Here is a 16,746-nt window from a genome sequence, read left to right as displayed (position 1 = left end):
TCTAAAGCCAGGAGCCAGTATGTATCTGCCTTCTCCAGCCTGTAGAAGTCAGCACCCTAGTCTCTGAGGCCCTCCATGATGCTGCCAGCTTTGCTGGGCTGGCTCTATGAATCTGTCCACAGCCAACTTGACCTACTTTTCCTATGGACCTTACCCTCTGTGATTTATCCACTTAAATTATTTACATTCCAACTCTCCCAACTCCCTGTCTCACCATGAATCTCTTTATGTCTAGAAAGTACAGACCCAGTGCAATAAACCCCAATCCCTTTCCCAGAACCTTTGGGATAAGGTGAGATGTGTTGGCGAATTCTGAATTTTGGAGATTTCAGGAAGGCACACAGAATGGGGCATATGTTACATATTCTACAATCCCACCCTAGAAGGTCTGGAGCAGTACCTGTAACCAAACACATAAATATTTCAGCAGTGAAATATCTGCTATCCATGCCAAGTGGAAGAAATAAAGACTATAAATAGTTTCACATCAGTGTAGGTCAGGTTTTGCTGCCAAATAGCTTTGGCAGCAAACATATGAAACAAATAAGCAAAAACACAGCTTTATGAATTGGATTTGTAGAGAAAAGATTGGGAATCAGCATGTATGCTACATAAGAGAGAAGCGACAGACAAAAGTATAGTTGAGAAAAGGAAAAGAGCCAGTGATGGCTCCTCCTGCCTCCTCCCCACCACCCACCTCCCCTCTGAGCTTGCCTGGCATTGGAGACCACTCTCCTGTAGGCACCATTTGGGACTCTGGAGTTATGAGCCACCTAACTGGCTATGTGCTTATGGCCAGAGGCTGAGCTATTCTGAGCCTGTTTCCTGATCTGTTTCAGTAGGAAAGGAAGAAATTCCAAAGGTTCTACCCAATACTTAGACAAATCTGGTCATATTGTTCAGAGGGAGGCAATATCTTCACTATCAGACCAAAAATCACGCCAGGAAAACAGGTGTCCCTCTCAGTACCCAATGCCCTTTGCACCTGAGTGTCTTCAGACATGTTCTTCCCAGTCCCTGGATTGCTCTTCCCTGCTCCCCAGCCTGGAAAACTCATACTTTGGGATCAAGATCTGCTTCGAATGCCCTCCTGGCATCCTCTTTGTTCACACTTTGATATGGCCATTTAAACTATAACTTTGCGTTGCATTTCTCTGTTCCATTAAAGCAGGATCCTAAGATCGCAGGGCGGGGTCGGCGCTGCCATTTGCTGTCCTGGCGCTCAGAAAGCGGTTGTAGAGGGGGTGAGTGGGTTCCCTCCAGTCACCATGGAAGCAGAGCTGCACGCTCCATCTGTATGAGACTCAGGCATCTGCAGGAGAGAAGGTTAATAGTGCAGCAGAAAGGAAGCCCTAGCATGAGATGAGTATTACAAGTCCAGGTGGGCAGCTACAGGACCAAATAATAACGCGAGAGGAAAGAGCTGGAAAGGTGACTTCAAATCCCACAGGCTAAGGGGGAAGGTACTACAGGAGCAAAACTGTGAGCTTTAGTATAAGACAGGGCTTGGTCCGTAGCGTTCCCCTTTAAGAGTAGAAGGAGAGCCCTGGCCAGTTTGGCTCAGCGGTTAGAGCATGGGCCCAGGGACCAGAGAATCCCGCTTCGGTTTGCGCTGAGGGCATGCACTTCGGCTGCAGTTTGTTCCTGGCCCTGGCTGGGGTTGTGTGGGTGGCAACCAATCTATGTGTCTGTCTCACATTGATGTTTCTCTCTCTTCCCCTCTCTCTCCCTCTCACTCTATCTGAAGATAAATGCAAAAATGTCCTCGGGTAAGGATTTAACAAAAAGAGTAGAAGGAGGCTATCCTGGGAGAAGAGGTGCTGGGGAAAATCGTATGGAAATGTCAAGGGCCTCAAGGGGAGGTCCTTCGCAACTCGCCTGCACAGCCCAAGTCCACGGCGCAGAGGGCTGGGGTGCTGCGCACCGCCGCCGCGAGGTGGCAGCAAAAACCCAGCAATTGTCCTCAGCGCGCTGCCTCCTCGGACCAGATCTCGGGCGCGCACAGCCAGAGCAGGAGGGGGTCCCGCCGCTTTCTCCCAGGGTCCAGAACTGAGCACCCTGACATGGTTCTCGTTGCCCCCGGAGGCGGAAAAGGACTTTTTTGCAGGTGTCCAGCTCATAAAAGCTCCTAAACTGGTGTCTGGAAACCTCGAGGGGCTCATGAAATCTAGATGCCCTGACCCACTGCCCTCATCTGTCCTCCTCCCGACCCTCCCAAGCCCAGGGAAATGCATCCATTCTGCCGCCTTCCGGCACGCTCCACTGGCGTGGTCACGTCCTGGACTATTCTGCGGGAACAGAGCTGTGGTCTGCCTTCATCCTTCCTCCCAACTTCCTCCCGCAGCCACTCACAGCCCAGGCCAGGACCTTCGGAGTTTGGAAGCTGAAGCTTCCCGGCCCTGCTCCCTGATACCTGCCACACCTCCCACCCACACTCAGTAGGCGCGTGCGGGCGCGGGGTCACACAAAGGCCACGCAGCAGACACCCACTCGCACAGACTCGCCCCGGTCACACGTACACTCTAGGCTCGTGGGAGGCAGACGTGAGAGGCCACGAAGTGCAATGGAAGGATCTCCAAGAAACTTAAGTTTGACTCGGACTCACTCCATTTCTCTGGGTCTCTAAACCCTCATTCGTCCAATAACACGGTAGTCTAGCTGCCTTCTGTGGTGTCCTAAACGACTCAAACAGCAGATTCCTGCGCTGGACAATCTGGGTCACCGGAGGGCGCGCGGAACAGTTGGCAGGGGCTGCGCACACCAAAGTTTCGCGGAGAGTGGTTGCGTGTGTCCTAGGTCCCCTCGTCCATACCTGACCCTCGGAGACCCTTCATGCGGGCCACACCCCCACTCACCTAGTATGCTGGTCTCCTGGGATCACTTCAGCTATTCCTCCAGGACTCACCAGGCCTCGGCCTGAAGCTCAAGCTGTCACCATCCTCCCTCACCCTAGCCCCTCTGAGAGGGTCTTACCACGCGGTGAGACTAAAGCAGAAAGTGGTAGACACGGGAGGAGACCAGGCCTGGGTAAGGGATGGGTATCCGAATAAGGTGCACCAGTCTGAGTGGCTAGGTTCCCTCTAAGGAGCTCCTGTGAATTTTATGAGAGCCTGAAGGGCATGCTGCTTCTGGGGGAACCCGGGTCACGGGGTGAGATCTGGCACCGAGTCACAGATCCGTGAGAAGACAAATACTGATATCATCTCACCAGGGAGCCCATAGGTCTCCACATGGTCATCAAATTCTTCCACATCCTTGGGAATGTCTTTACCCGGTTCTGCCGCCTTGGCTCAGGCCCCCTTCACTCCTCATCTGCCCATTGGAGTAGCTTCCTGTCTATAGCCTCACTCCCTCCAACCAGAGGGACAAACAGAAGTAGTGCCCATGGGATCAAGGCCACACAACTTGCCTGACCTTGTAGCTGACCCCCACTCCCCCTTCCCTCAGACTCAATTACCAGCTTCCTTATTCACCCAGGCGCCAGCCACACTACACTGCTCTGCATAGGAACCCGAACCTCCTCCATGCCTCTGCTCCTGTTGTTTCTGCCTGGAATCTCCTCCACTCAATCCATTCCATCTCTCTAGTCAAAGCCATCTCTTTTGAGAAGCCTTTCCTGTTCCCACCCCCAAAGTTGTTAATTCATGTCGAAATTGCCACTCCCCAAAACACTCCGTATGCAACTCCACCTGTTTGTTTTCCCGTGATGACCTTAAACTGCCCACTAGACTCTGAGGAACTTGAAGGCAAGGCTTAACTGTACTTGTCCCGCCCCTCTGTTCTTATTTTTGGACTTAGTTGGATGCACTCATACCCACAAGCACAGATGCTCTAGACACGGCCTCCCCACACCCCACCCCAGGCACATCTTCATGTAGACATGTCATAAGGGCACCAGGTAAATCTTTCTCTTGCATCTCACGGGAATCTGCACAACAGTCTCACTGCACACTCACAAAATTCACATGTATACACACTTCACACTCAAATGCACACCATGGAGACTCATGTCACTGGGAAGCAGTGGGTCAAGCAAAGCCCAGTCCAGTCTGGAAGAGGAGCCTGCTGAAATCCCAGCTCACCCACTGGGCTTCATTGAATGCCAGCCAGCATGCAGCCCCTGGCAGGCGCTTCTCTTACGTCCAGTCCCTGTAGGAGGCGCGTTTGGTCAGGACCACATCCCTGCAAAGTCCAAGTGCTGGTGAGTGAGAGAAGGCGGCTCAGCCGGGCAGAGCCTGGGCTGGCTGCTCCAGGCTCGTCCCCACTTTCTTTCCTCGTATTTGCCTCACCTTAGCGTCCAAAGAAGGGTCTAAAGGAAAGTATTTACTCGGGTACCCTGAGTGCAGGGGCGAGAAAGACTGGAGGGAGACACCATATACACAGGTGTGGTGGGTGAAGGTAGAGGCTGGCTAAGTGACAGTGGCCACGCCATGGCCCTCTCTGAGTTTCCTTTAGTTTCTCCTTCCCATGTAATCAGACCCGCTTACAGTTCAGAGAGGTCAGGAAAAGGCAGTGGTGGCCGGGCCTGGATTCCATATGCTAGCATATGTCCATGTGTCTGTCGGTCCATCCTGCTAGTCGGGCCAGCAGGCCGCTGCCGTGCGTCCGGAAGGACGAGGTGGGGGCAGGCAGCCAGAAGCGGCGGCGCCCCCCGGGGCTGCAGAGCCAGAGGCGTGCACGCCCGTAATTAGCAGCGTGCTCAGTCATTAAGGGGTCCTGCTAAGAATTTCTGTTTAATAATGGCGGCAAATTAGTTATGATGGTAAATAGTCATCTCAAAATCCAACAAACTGAAGCCATCGTAGGCCTGGAAGGGCTCCAGGCCGCCCCCAGGCACAGGCTCGGCTGTCGCCTGGGGCAGCCCAGCTCCGCGGGGACCCCGCGCGGGGAAAGGCGGCGCGGCGGGAGGAGCAGGGCGTCAGGCCCCGAGCGGCAGGGGTTCGGCCACAGCGCCTCCCAGCGGTTTAAAAGAAGAAAGACGGAGTCCGAGCCAGGAAAGCAGAGACAAAGGCCCGGCGCCAGGGAGCGCAACGGTGGTCGGGAAGCGGAATGGGGCCGAGGGGAGCGCACACCCACAGAGCCGAGTAGGCATCGTCCCGGACCGCTCCCCAGGGGACTACCTCCCCCACACAGCCGAGCTTCCCCCCACCTCTGGGCCTGCCTTGGGCCCCTCAGACCTTCTGTTTAGGTTCCTGGACCGCCCACACTCTCCTGCCTTCACCTCCAGTGATCTGAGGACTCTCTCTGGCCTCAAGTCCCACCTTTTCGAAGGGGAGGAGACCATCAGCCTGTGCTTTCTGGACTGGACTGTGCACTCCAGCCCCAAAGCCATCTCCATCCTCCCACGGAGAGGCTCTGCCCCTTGATCCCACAGTGAGCAGCCTCAGGAGATGTGTACATGTGTACGTGGCTTCCCGTGTGACGGTCCTGTTTCGCCAGCATATTCTGTAAAGTTCTCGGTGTCTGATGGGTTAGACTTCCGCAGGTTAAAGGCCCATACCTTTTCGGAAAAGAGTGTGTGTATAAATTGAGGAGAGTCATAGGCTTATTTGTAAAGCGTGGAGAGTTATTGCTAGGAGATGTGCTTCTGTTTTGTTCAGGAGGGATGGGGAGCCAGTGCCCACGGAGAGGGGGGGGGGGCAGTGTGCGCGCGCGCTCGCGTGCGCGTGTGTGTGTGTGTGTGTGTGTGTGTCTTGTGAATAATATCATCTGCGGGGGCCTCTGAGAGTATTAGTGTGAGGGAGAGGCTGCTGCTGAGGGCAGAGAAGAGTGGAAGGTGATGTGAAGGAAGGTGTTTTCAGGCTGAGCCTCTTCTGGGCAGAGAAAGCTGCCTGAACTCCCTGACCCACAGGGGAGTGGGCACTTTGGGGCACCAGGCTGCCTCACACACGTGCAGCACTCACTTCACTTCCCAGGGCCGGCAGTCACAAGCCAGCTCCCCTGGGCACTTTTTGGAAGACTGGATGGTTCCTGTGCTTACAAAGGCACTGTCTCCCCAACAAGGCCTGGCCCTCCTCCTGCCTGGGCCAGGAAATAGCTGCTCCCCATCTTCCCCCGGCCTTCCTGTTCCTGTCCCTCCCATTTCTGTCCCAACTTCCCTCTCCCTTCTCTTTTCTCTTTCTCCCCGTTCTGTATCCCCCTTCCCGTCTTGCCGCTTCAAAACAATGCCTCTGGGCATTTGGGGTGGATTATAAAACGGAGACCCCATTCACCTGACCACTCCCATGACCAGGCTTATCTAGCTCTCTGCCTATCTTTCTCTGGGCCCTCACCGTGTGTGCACACGCGCGCACTGGGAGTGGGTGAGGTAGTGCAACTGAATGGCCTCTCGGTGCCTAGAGTCAGGCTATGTGCTTTGGGTGTTACAGTGCCTCTGGGAGGCATGTCTACTGTGGGGTTGGGTTGGCTTCACATGTGTGTTGTGTGAAGGTTTCCTCTGCGTATGCATCCTCTGTGTGTTTCTTCTGGTGGATGCGTAGTGGCTGTGTTCTAGTTATTGCTCATTTGCTCCCTTTCTTTTTTTTTTTTTTTTTCTTTTTATCCTCACCAGAAGACTTTTTTTTTTTTTTGCATTTTTCTTTAGATAGAGCAGGAGGAAGAGAGAGAGAAACATCGATGTGAGAGAGACACATCGAGTGGTTGCCACCCACATGACCCCACCGGGGCCAGGGACAACAAACCACAACCAAGGTACATGCCCCCTTAGTGGGAACCGAACCCGGGACTCTCTGGTCCATGGGTTGACACTCTAACCACTGAGCCAAACCGGCAGGGCTGCTCCCTTTCTTGTAGGTAAACTTTTGGTGAGACCCAGCCTGCTGCACTGTATATAACAGGCTGTGCTTTAAATGTTTGTTGGTGCTAATGCTGTTTTATGCAGATGTGTATTTCTTTTGCAGCAAAGATAGCTCTGGATAGATCTGTAGGAGGGTGTGACTGTGCTACCGGCATGTTTGTGTGTGCATCTCCACTGTTCGGAGTGTGTGCACCCTGGAGGTGTGCCTGCAGAGGAGACAGAGGATGGAGGGTTCTTGTGTCTGTGTCTGAGGACCAACGTAGAATCTGTAAAGGGGAAGTCAAGGCAGACCCTGTGTTGTGTAAGAGAGAAAGTCCAGAGTGTTAGGAAACTGCTCTGGGGACAGGTGGGCAATAAGGGAAAGGGCTACAACAGGTTTATGATGAGGGTGAGGTGTGTGCGTAACAAGTGAGTTGGGGGGTGCATTTGTATAGATAAGTGAGTGAGTGAGTGTGTGTGTGTGTGTGTGTGTGGTTGTAGCCTCTGTCAGCCTGGCTGTGCCTACTGGCTCCTGCAGAGCCCCGCCCGACACAGCGACACCGCGGAGCTCAATCAGCCACTGCATGAATACACTCGAATGGAAAGTTGTGCTCAGCTGACCGGAGAAATCCGAGCAGGCTAGCACTGCTCCCCTCCTCCCTGGCTCCCTCCTGCCCTCCCTTCACTGGAGGGCCCCTGGGGGCCCTCATACCGGGCAGAGGAAGCTCAACTCAGCTGGGGCCCAAGGGGCGTGGGATGAGCTGGCCTGAGCTTGAGGACTTGGGGACGCTGTCTGGTGGGCTGGATGTCTCAGCCCCAGAGTTTGGGATGAAGGGAATAGGGGAAAGTCCAGAAAAGTCCCTGAGGCAGCAGCCAGGTGACAGCCACACAAAGACCAAGACTTAGGCAGGGGACCAAGAAGGCTCAGAGACAGAGAAAGACCGGAGAGCAAGAAGAGACAGACGTCCATTGCTTGAGGCCAAGCTCGCCCAATACACCATAGGCCTGGGGCGAGGCTGTGAGCTCCAGGGACCTGAGCAACGGGGCTGGGTCCAGAATGTACTGGGCTGGCCAGGTTTCCTTTCATCAGAAGCTAAGGGAGCACTCATCCCACACAGCCCACCCTAGGGTTCTGGTCCCACCCCCACTGGGCCTGCCTGGGCCTGGTCTTGGCCCTCCCAGCTCCGCACTGGAGCCCTCCCCACATCACTGGCCTCCAACCCCAATCCCAGCCCCAGCTCCTGCGCCTCCAGTCTCACTATTGATCAGCATCCCAACCCCGCACTGTGGCAGCTTCCAGGTCATTTCATTTTAATCAGCTATACATCTCGCTGGGGATAATCAACTGTGCTGGTGCTGGGCAGTTGATTCTACAGGATTTGAGGAGGGCAAGAAGAGGGGCCATGTTGGGGCTCAAGGCTGCAGCTGGGGTGGGAGGGAGGAAGAGGTGAACAGGCAGGAAGCGGTAGGTTGGGCTAGCTTCCCTCAGGCAGACAGCTTCTAGAGGTCAATGACTTTGATACAGATTTTCCCAGTTTCAAATCCTATTCTGCCGGTTCAGGTTTCTGGTGCAAATCCCAGATTGATATTGTTTTTCTTTGAGAGAGGCAGGAACGAAGAGAATATTCCAAATTGGCTGTTATTCTTCAAGCTCCTTACGCACTAGAGTAGGCTGCCAGGTATGCAGAGGCTCATGTACACAGGCGAAGGGCGGAGGCGGAGGCGGCCGCGCTGGCTGAGGCACCAGGTGGAAGCGCACTGCGTGTGCACCGGTGTGCCAATGCTCTGGCGCTGGCACGGCAGCAGGACAGGAGCTAGCCCACGGCTACCACAGGCCAGACAGAGGGGACGGAAGGTTACAGTTGAGGCCTGCTTACCCAGCCTCATGAGGCCCACGTGAGAGTACACCCCACTGCACCCCACCACCACCACAGAAGCACAGTCGGCAACATTTCCAGGCTGTGTGAGCTGTGCACAGTGGCTGAGATGGGTTTTTAGCCAGCAGAGCTTCAGCCAGGCCTTGCCCTGGAGTTCTGCCCCAAGGCCCCTAGCACGTTGACTGCCTTGCGGTGGCTTTGCAGGACCCAGAAAGAAGAATGGGCATGCAGCTGATAAAAGGAGATCTGGGGAGATCTGGCCTCTTTCCCCTCACTCAGCTGTTTAAAGAGGCAGGGCCAAATCCAACGTAATATCCACAGTGTATCAGGGTAAAGGGTGGACTGGGAAGGCCATCGAGCCCAACTCCCTTCTATCCTCCAGTCAAAGAATACCCATTCCTCAGAGGGAGAGGCGGCCTATGGGGGGGGGGGGGCTGGTGGTCATATCTGCTGGTTGACTAGAACAAGGGAACCCACACATATCCACACCTGAGTCCCACAGACACATGCCCACTGCACAGAAAGACCCTGCATGCACAGCACCCTATAGGTGCACGGAAGGCACCTTGCAGAACTAGGCACATATAAACTGCCCAAGCCACACACAAATACCCACACTATAGGCTGTATACATGAAAACACATGCTGGACACACCGACGCACTGTACACACATTTAATGCAAACGTCACACATACACACACGCACACACACACACCACTTTATATGCAGACCTTGATCACACGGTGGAAGCCCAGCATTCAGAACTGCACACATCTACACCACTCACAGCAAGCACTCCTACCTCGTCTGTGGGGAATCTGTAGGTAGGGTCAGAAAGTGCAGAGTAGAGTGTATTTGTACAGACCTGGGTGGAAACAGGAGATGAGAAGGAGTGATAGATGCTAGAGAGCAAGACAGGCCGATAGCAGGTGGGTGACACCCAGCAGGGCCCAGGCCTCCAGGGCTGAAGGCTGCGGTGGGGTCTCACAGCCTCCTTTCTGCAGTGGAGGAGGAATGGGCACTGATGCCCAAAACTTGCTTTCTCTGTAGGGTACGTTGAGGGAAGGATTACAACTCCACAGGTTTGTCCCCTGTCCCCAAACCAAAAGGCATCTGCTCCCTAGTGTCAGCATCAAGGCCCTCCCAGGAGTCACTCTTCCCGCCTGCCATGCCTTTCCTTCCACCGTAAATCTGGTTAGGCAGCCGGTGGGGTCCCTCCAGATGCTCCACGCTGTCTGAGGCAGCCACTCCTCTGGGTTTCCAGGCCCAAGATATGGGACAGGCCATTTAAAAACAAGAGTAGGGGACAGATCCCCTCCTCCAGGACATCATTTTCTGCACCAGAACAGAGGCTCAAGCTGGGTAGAAGCTGGGCAGCCCCTTCTCCAAATGCCTCGACACGGGTCAATATTGCCTGGACTGTGGCATCATGAGGACCGTTTCCCAGGGCGGTAAACACGCAGAGATTCGGACAGGCCACAGAACCTGGAAGCTCTAGAGGTTGTCTGGATGCCCTGGTTCTAAATAAAAACGCTCGAGTAGACCTTCCGCTTCCGGCAAACAGGGGACCTGGGCACACAAGACCCTGCTTGCACACCCGAGGCACCTCTGGGTCTGGCCACCTCTCTCCAGCCAGCCAGCATAAACCCCCTGGTGCTGCCAGTGATGGAGACAAAAGGAAATCAGAAGTCAAAATTAGTTCAGAAACAGGCGCAATATTCCAGGCACGTTGGTTGCTCCCTAATCCTGCACGCTTTGGAAATTGGACTTTCAAGTGAAGGCAAGTTTTCTGAAATCACTGCTTAGGGCTCCTCCTTCAGCACAGGCTGGCCTGGCCCAGCCCAGAGCAGAGGCACCACCAGACAGCCATCCCAGGGAACTGCGGGGGCCCTGCACAGGGCAGAGAGGCCTGGGACCAGCGGGACCAGTGATTTTTTTGGTTCCTGTTTTAAAGTGTAAATCGACTCTGAAATGTCTTGGGGTTCAAGGGACTCCAGTAGATCCCAAGAGAGGGGAAGAAATTTCAGGGAGATGGATGAAGACCCATAAGGCAAGTCATCCAGTTGGTGGTGAGAAAGGGGTCCATCCTGATTCTAGACCCTGAACTCCTCAAACTATTTCTGCCTCACTCTCTCTCCCCTCCCCTCCTGGGCTACAGTTGCCCCCCGCCCCCCAAAGAAAAAGAAGACAAAACTTGCCATCTGGGCTCTGGGTGGATACTTGGATTTGGTGACCTTGTGTGTTTCTCCTTAAAAAAAAAAAAAAGGCAACAACAACCAAGAGATACCAAACACTCCCTCAAAGACCCAGAAGGGCCTCAGCAGGGATCAGGGCCTGGCAGCTTGCACTTAAGAACTCAGCCATAGCCTCCTCCCCCCATGCCCTTTCTGCCTTTTCACTTAGAATTTGGCTTTGGTTCTTTTCCGAAGGGCTCGGTCCCATTTTCTCCCCTCCCTTCTCCAGGAAAAATGCTCAGACTCAGCTTTAAAGTCCTGCCCCAGATTGGACGGCATTTCTGGAGTGGAAGGCAGGCCGGGCCGCAGCACCCCGGCCTCGGCACAGGGTCGGACAAAAACACCAGTCTCCAGGAATGATAAGAAAATGGAGAATACTGTATTTGCTTTAGAAAGTTTTTACATATAGATAAACGCGCAGTTAAGATAACAGTAAAAGCGCCCTATGGGGAGTGAGAGATATCTCCAAAGCAGCTAGGAAAACTTGAAATAGCTTTTGCATAAGAATACTACGGTCTCACTCCGCTTTGCTAGCGACAGGGTCCTCCTTCCTACCCCAGCCCCACGAGCCCACCTGAACTGCCAAGTCGACGCCTGGAACCCGAGTGGGAGAGGAACCCCCAAAAGGAAAAAGGTGAGCGGGGAGGAGGAAGAAGAGAGAAAGAAAGAGAAAGGGAGAGGAGAAAAAGCAATTATCATATACAGGCAATTTCTACACATATATTACAAACTGGGAAAATGACCGATCATTAAGATATACATAATTCATATAAAATTTTGAAATAAAAATAAAAATCTGTTACAGTCATAACTATTCTTTTTCCACATTTATAACCAGTACCCACACAGGCAGTGACAGAGTGGAGAGAAAAAGGTGCTTACGAAGAAAATGATTGTCTGCTGAACAAAAAAACAGAAAATTGCATCTTGTTTGACCAATACTTGGACTTAAAAACAGAGAGAAAGAAAGAGATCAAGAGAGAGGAAAAAGAGAGAGAGAGAGAGCAACAAAAGGCAAGAAACATTTGCTATTTCCCTCTCCAGGAGTTCTTTCTTTTTAAACAAATTCCAAACGGAGATGGCGGTTTTATTTTTTTCTCTTTTTGTCTCTTTTGCTTTTGTTGTCTTGTCATCGTGGTGGTGGTCGGTTTTTGTATAGTCGACTCTTTTTAAATCGTTTTAAACTAGAGAGAGTATTTTCCCAGATACAAATAAATCGTCATGCAGGTGGGGTGCCGGTCCGTGGGAACCGAAAGGAGAAGCCGCGCTTGTCCTAGAAAGTATACAATTGTCACCTCTTTTATGTTTGCTGCCCACAACATCAGCGTTTGTGACTGTCTGTTGACGTCGTGGTCCTTTGGGGTGGCCGTGGTGGTAAATGGTGGTTGGGGGTTGTTGATGATTTGCGATAAATTTATTTTTCTTGGTTTTTATATGGTTTTTTGTTTTTTTTTGTTTGTTTGTTTGTTTGTTTTTGCTGGGGTGGGAGTGTGTGTGTACTTGTGTGTGTATGGGGGTGTATCCTGATACCAGTTTGTTCTGGGGCTGGAGGAGGAAGAAGAGGAGGTTGAGGAGGAGCAGGGGATGAGGAACAGGAGGAGGGGGAGGAGGGCGGCCTTGGGTATCATACATCACATTCCGAGTCGCTGGAGGTTACCGAAAGGATGGAGGTGCCGGTGTCCGCGCGCTCCGTCAGGCTGGACACGCTGGTGGTGGGGCTGGCCGCCGTGGACGGCGACTCTGCCGAGCTGTGAGTGGGGCAGCCGGGCTCGGCCAGCGAGCGCATGCCGCTCGGTCCGATGGCCTGGTGCTGGAGCCTGCAGAAGACAGAGAGCAGCGCCTATCCTGACACAGCGGCCACGCCACCCGGCTCCTCCAAGCCACCTCCCGGGCCCCATCCGCAGGAGCAGGGCCTGCCGCCGCCTACGCTCCCGGCCTCCTCTGCTCTGCGCCCTTCGCTACCGCCCCCTACTCCTCTTTCAGCCTTCATCCCCTCCTCCAAGTACCAGGGTGCTTCTTGAGTGCCGCAGGACCTCCCTGGCACGGATCTTGACACTTCCCTGCCCTCCCCGGGGCGCCCTCGAGCTTCCCAAGGCTTTCCAGACCCGGGTCGGCCTCGGAGGAGAGGCAGAACCCGAGGCCGGCCGCCTGGGGCGGCCTGGGCGCACACAGCTAAGGACGCCCGGCCCCGAATGAGCAGAAGTAGGGGAGCAGCCCCTGGCACTCCTCAAATTAAGCCGTCTACCGCAAAAGCAGTCTGGTCGCCGCTGTGCCTCCTGCCCCAGCCCCCCAAACACACTCCCGGAGTAGGACTGGGCTGGCTTTGCCCTCGGGTTCCCTGCGCAAAGCGCAGGATCGGGGGAAGAGAAAACACGGAAGCTGGGGGCAGAAAACAGGAAAGAGGAGGGAGAAAAAAAGGGGGACGAGAAGTCAGAAGGGAAGAGCAGAGCAGTCTCCCGCTGCTCCTTTCCTAGGGCTAAGCAACAGCGGCCTGGACGTAGTGTCTCTGAGTTCTCCCTACAAAGGGGCCTTCCCCATGGACCTGGGTACTCCCCCCATCGGGCGAAAACTTGGCTCCAAAGCTGGGTGAGATGGCTGAAGGCTCAGGCCTGGGACAGCTAAACAGGAACGCACCAAACCACTCCAGGAACTCACACCCAGCCCCCTAGCCCCCACACCTGTCAGTACTGAGGGCCCTGCTCCCTGCTATACACCAGGCCCAGCACCCATCCAGGCTGTGCAGGAACACAGGTTTCCTATCTGGGCTCTTAACCAACTTCTTCCCTTCCCTCTTTCATTCCTACTCCTTTCTCCTTTCTCCTTTCCCCATCTTTCCTTGGTTATTTTTCTCCCTACTTCCCCCAGGCAAAACTCTGCTGACTGGTCAAGCCCAGTACAACTTTGTGATTTTATGGCCAACTTGTGGGCAGCAAAAGGGCTCCTGTCCATTTTGCAATTTAGTGGACCAAGGGGATGTTCCTTGGTTGGGGCAGGAGGGCTAACACACACACACACATGACTTCTCCCCTCCCAGCCCTGCTTTCCTGCTCCTGATAAAGCAACTTGCAAGGCATTGGGAAGGAGGCCTGCTGCGTGCTGGCCGCCAGCATTTTCCCTTTGTGGCAGGGACCCAACATTTGTGGGTCCTCTCCCTGACATTTGTGGATCCCTCCCCCGGTTTGTGCAATGCATGAAAATAAGAACCAGATGGCAAGGAGCACTTTCTTTCCTTCCTTCCCCGTCTGTAGGCTCCCGAGCAGTCTCGAGCTTGGGACTGGGCCGAAGAGGCGGTACGGGTGCAGCACAGAGCTAAGGCTCCCAGGGGCTGGGACCAGGGGCTGTGGGCACTCAGGATCTCACACACACACACTCTCTCCACCCTGACGAAACCCCCGCTCGGGCAAAGCAACCAGTAAACCCAAAGCCCGCCCCTCTTCCGCGCGCCTGGGCCAGAGGAAACTTTCTTCAACTGGCCAGGGGGTAGTGGCTTCTCTGAAGCTCCGCAGCCGCTGGCACCCTGACCCACCACCCCCATTTCAATCTTTCTCCCCCTCCCGGGTCCCGGAGACGGTAGCCAGGCCGCGGGGCCCCGGCACTGACCTGTTCTTGGCCGCCGCGGCGCGGTCGCGCTGCCTCCGGTTCTTAAACCAGTTGCCTACTTGTGTGGGAGTGAGGCCGGTGGCCTGCGCCAGTTCGCGTTTCTTGCTGGGGTTGGGGTAGGGGTCCTGCAGGTACCACTCCCGCAGCAGGCTCCGAGTCCGCTCCTTGAAGCAATGCGTCTTCTGCTCGCCGTCCCAGATGGTGCGCGGCAGCGGGAACTTCTTGCGCACGCGGTACTTGTCCACCGGGCCGAGCGGGCGCCCGCGCAGCTTCTCGGCCTCCTGGTAGTGCGCCTCGAGCCACATGGCCTGCAGCTTGCCGTGAGACTCCTTGGTGAACTTGTGGTTCTCCAGGATGTGGTAAAGGTCGCGGAAATTGCCCGTGTGGAAGGCGACCACGGCGCGCGCGCGCAGGATAGACTCGTGCTTGTTGATGGCCTCGCACGCCCCGGGGGCCACGGGCAGCGACCAGAGGAAGCGGCCCAGCCGCTCGATGTCGCCCGTCTCCTCCAGCGTCTCGCAGACGCTGGCCACCTGCTCCGGCGAGAAGTTGAGGGTGGGCAGCTGGAACATGGACAACTCTTCCGGGGGGGCCCTGGAGCCGCCGCCGCCGCCGCCGCCGCCTGCTCCGCCAGCACCGCCGCCTCCCGCACAGTTCCCGCCGCCGCCGCCGCCGCCGCCGCCGCCCGCGCCGCCGCCGCCTCCCGCACCGGTCCCGCCGCCGCTATTCGCCAGAAGTAGGGAGCGGTGGTGAGAATCGGCGAAGTTTGGCAACAAGAAGTGGGAGGAATAGAGGTCTAGGGGGGAGCGGAATACCATGGACTGACCTGAGAGGAGAGGAGAAAATTCAGGGAGAGGAAGAGAGAGGGGAGGAAGAGGAGGAGAGGGGCGATGAGGACCAGGAGGAGGGAGAGGAGAGGGGGGAGGAGGAGAAGGAAAGGAGGGGGGAATAGGAGGAGGAGGAGGGGGAGGAGGAAGGGCGTAAGGGACACCCACACCCCACACACATCCACACACACACACACCCGCGCAGCCACATAGAGAGAGAGGAAGGAGAGCGGCCCGGTGCGCGCGCGCAGAGAGCGAACCCGAGACAGAGAGAGGGAGAGGGAGAGCTAGAGCGAGAGGAGAGCGAGAGCCAACCACCGCCGAGTCAAGATTCAGCGATTCCACAGCAATCGCCCTAATGACAACAGCCTCATAATATCTCCCCTAAATCCACAGTGAGTGCAGCATTGAAACATTTTGTTTCGCTTTTCTATTGGTCTGCGGAGTGTCGTTGTAGGGTTGCCACGGCAACCACTGCCAATCACTGTCAGCCCTGCCAATCAATACCGAGAACGTAAGGACGGTTTTACCACTTAGCCGAGGGGGGGGGGGGGAGCGAGAAGGGGTAGAAAGAATTTTTTTTGATGTTTGCAACTCTTAATCTCGCCACGTCCCCCGCTTCTCTCTCTCTCTCTCTCTCTCTCTCTCTCTCTCTCTCTCTCTCTCTCTCCTTTTCTCACTGTCTCTGAGTTCCCTTCTTCCCACTTCTCCAAAGAAGTTGATCCAGAAATTTAAAAAGCCTTGGGTATAGAGTTGTTGCATGGGATGAGCAATTAAATGGGGGGATTTTGTTGGGAGGTGAGAGGCTTCTCATGCTACATGAAGGCCAAGGGCCAGCCCGAAAAGAGAGGCGGAGGGATAGCAGAGGTGGACATGGTTTGCACATGGTGTGCACGTCGGGCTGCCTCTTTCTGCCTATGTGAGCACTAATAGTGGAGAGGAAGAAAGGAGAGATGAGATCATGGAGCCCACTGTGAGCCAACCCGGGTCGTGCAGGCTGCTGTGCTCCATTATCTAGGATTTGGGGGAGCATCGGATGCCTGGGAGCCAGAGTAGGGTTCTGGAAACTGCTCTGGCCTCCCCTGCCTGATTATGGCCACGTTTACCTAACTTCCTCTGCACTGGAACTGCCCCCCACCCCCAATTCAAAAAGCCTTGATTTCCTGTATTGTCCGAATTTTAAAATAGTAGTGGAAATAACAGTACATTTCTTTCCACCTGATAAAGCAACCCTCCTCTTTGTTTCCTCCTAGACTTCGGCGCTTCCCCCGGGAGCTATGAAGGAGGTTCGCAAACTGAGAAGCCTGGGAGCCCACAGGAGCAGCCCCCATGCTCGCTACCCTCCGAAGGAGCTCTGTGCCTGCCACCCAGCTCCAGAAGGGCACTCAAACTTTGGAGGTTGCCCCAAAGAAGTGGATAGGCCTGAAAATTG

At 54.9% G+C, this 16,746-nt stretch overlaps 1 protein-coding gene across 3 annotated transcripts; it reads right to left on the bottom strand.

The window, feature by feature from the left end:
- Positions 1-1,193: 1,193 nt before the first annotated feature.
- On the bottom strand, positions 1,194-15,356 carry SIX3 (SIX homeobox 3). Of its 3 annotated transcripts, none has more exons than XM_036262986.1 (3): positions 14,488-15,356; positions 12,545-12,704; positions 1,194-1,312 (listed from the first exon to the last, which is right to left on the bottom strand). In XM_036262986.1, the coding sequence occupies exons 1-3, from the start codon at positions 15,303-15,305 to the stop codon at positions 1,223-1,225; spliced, it is 1,068 nt and encodes a 355-aa protein (XP_036118879.1). In that variant the 5' UTR covers positions 15,306-15,356; the 3' UTR covers positions 1,194-1,222. The 3 variants fall into 3 exon arrangements, with proteins under 3 accessions (XP_036118879.1, XP_036118880.1, XP_036118881.1); XM_036262987.1 differs by lacking the exon at positions 1,194-1,312 and adding an exon at positions 11,673-12,160; XM_036262988.1 differs by lacking the exon at positions 1,194-1,312 and having other exon boundaries at positions 12,358-12,704.
- Between the last annotated feature and the right edge of the window lie 1,390 nt (positions 15,357-16,746).

Source organism: Molossus molossus, unplaced genomic scaffold (assembly GCF_014108415.1).
Source record: "Molossus molossus isolate mMolMol1 unplaced genomic scaffold, mMolMol1.p scaffold_m16_p_15, whole genome shotgun sequence".
NCBI classification, from domain to species: Eukaryota; Metazoa; Chordata; class Mammalia; order Chiroptera; family Molossidae; genus Molossus; species Molossus molossus.
Note: the sequence above shows the minus strand (reverse complement) of the source record. Positions and strands in the feature narration are given on the sequence as shown.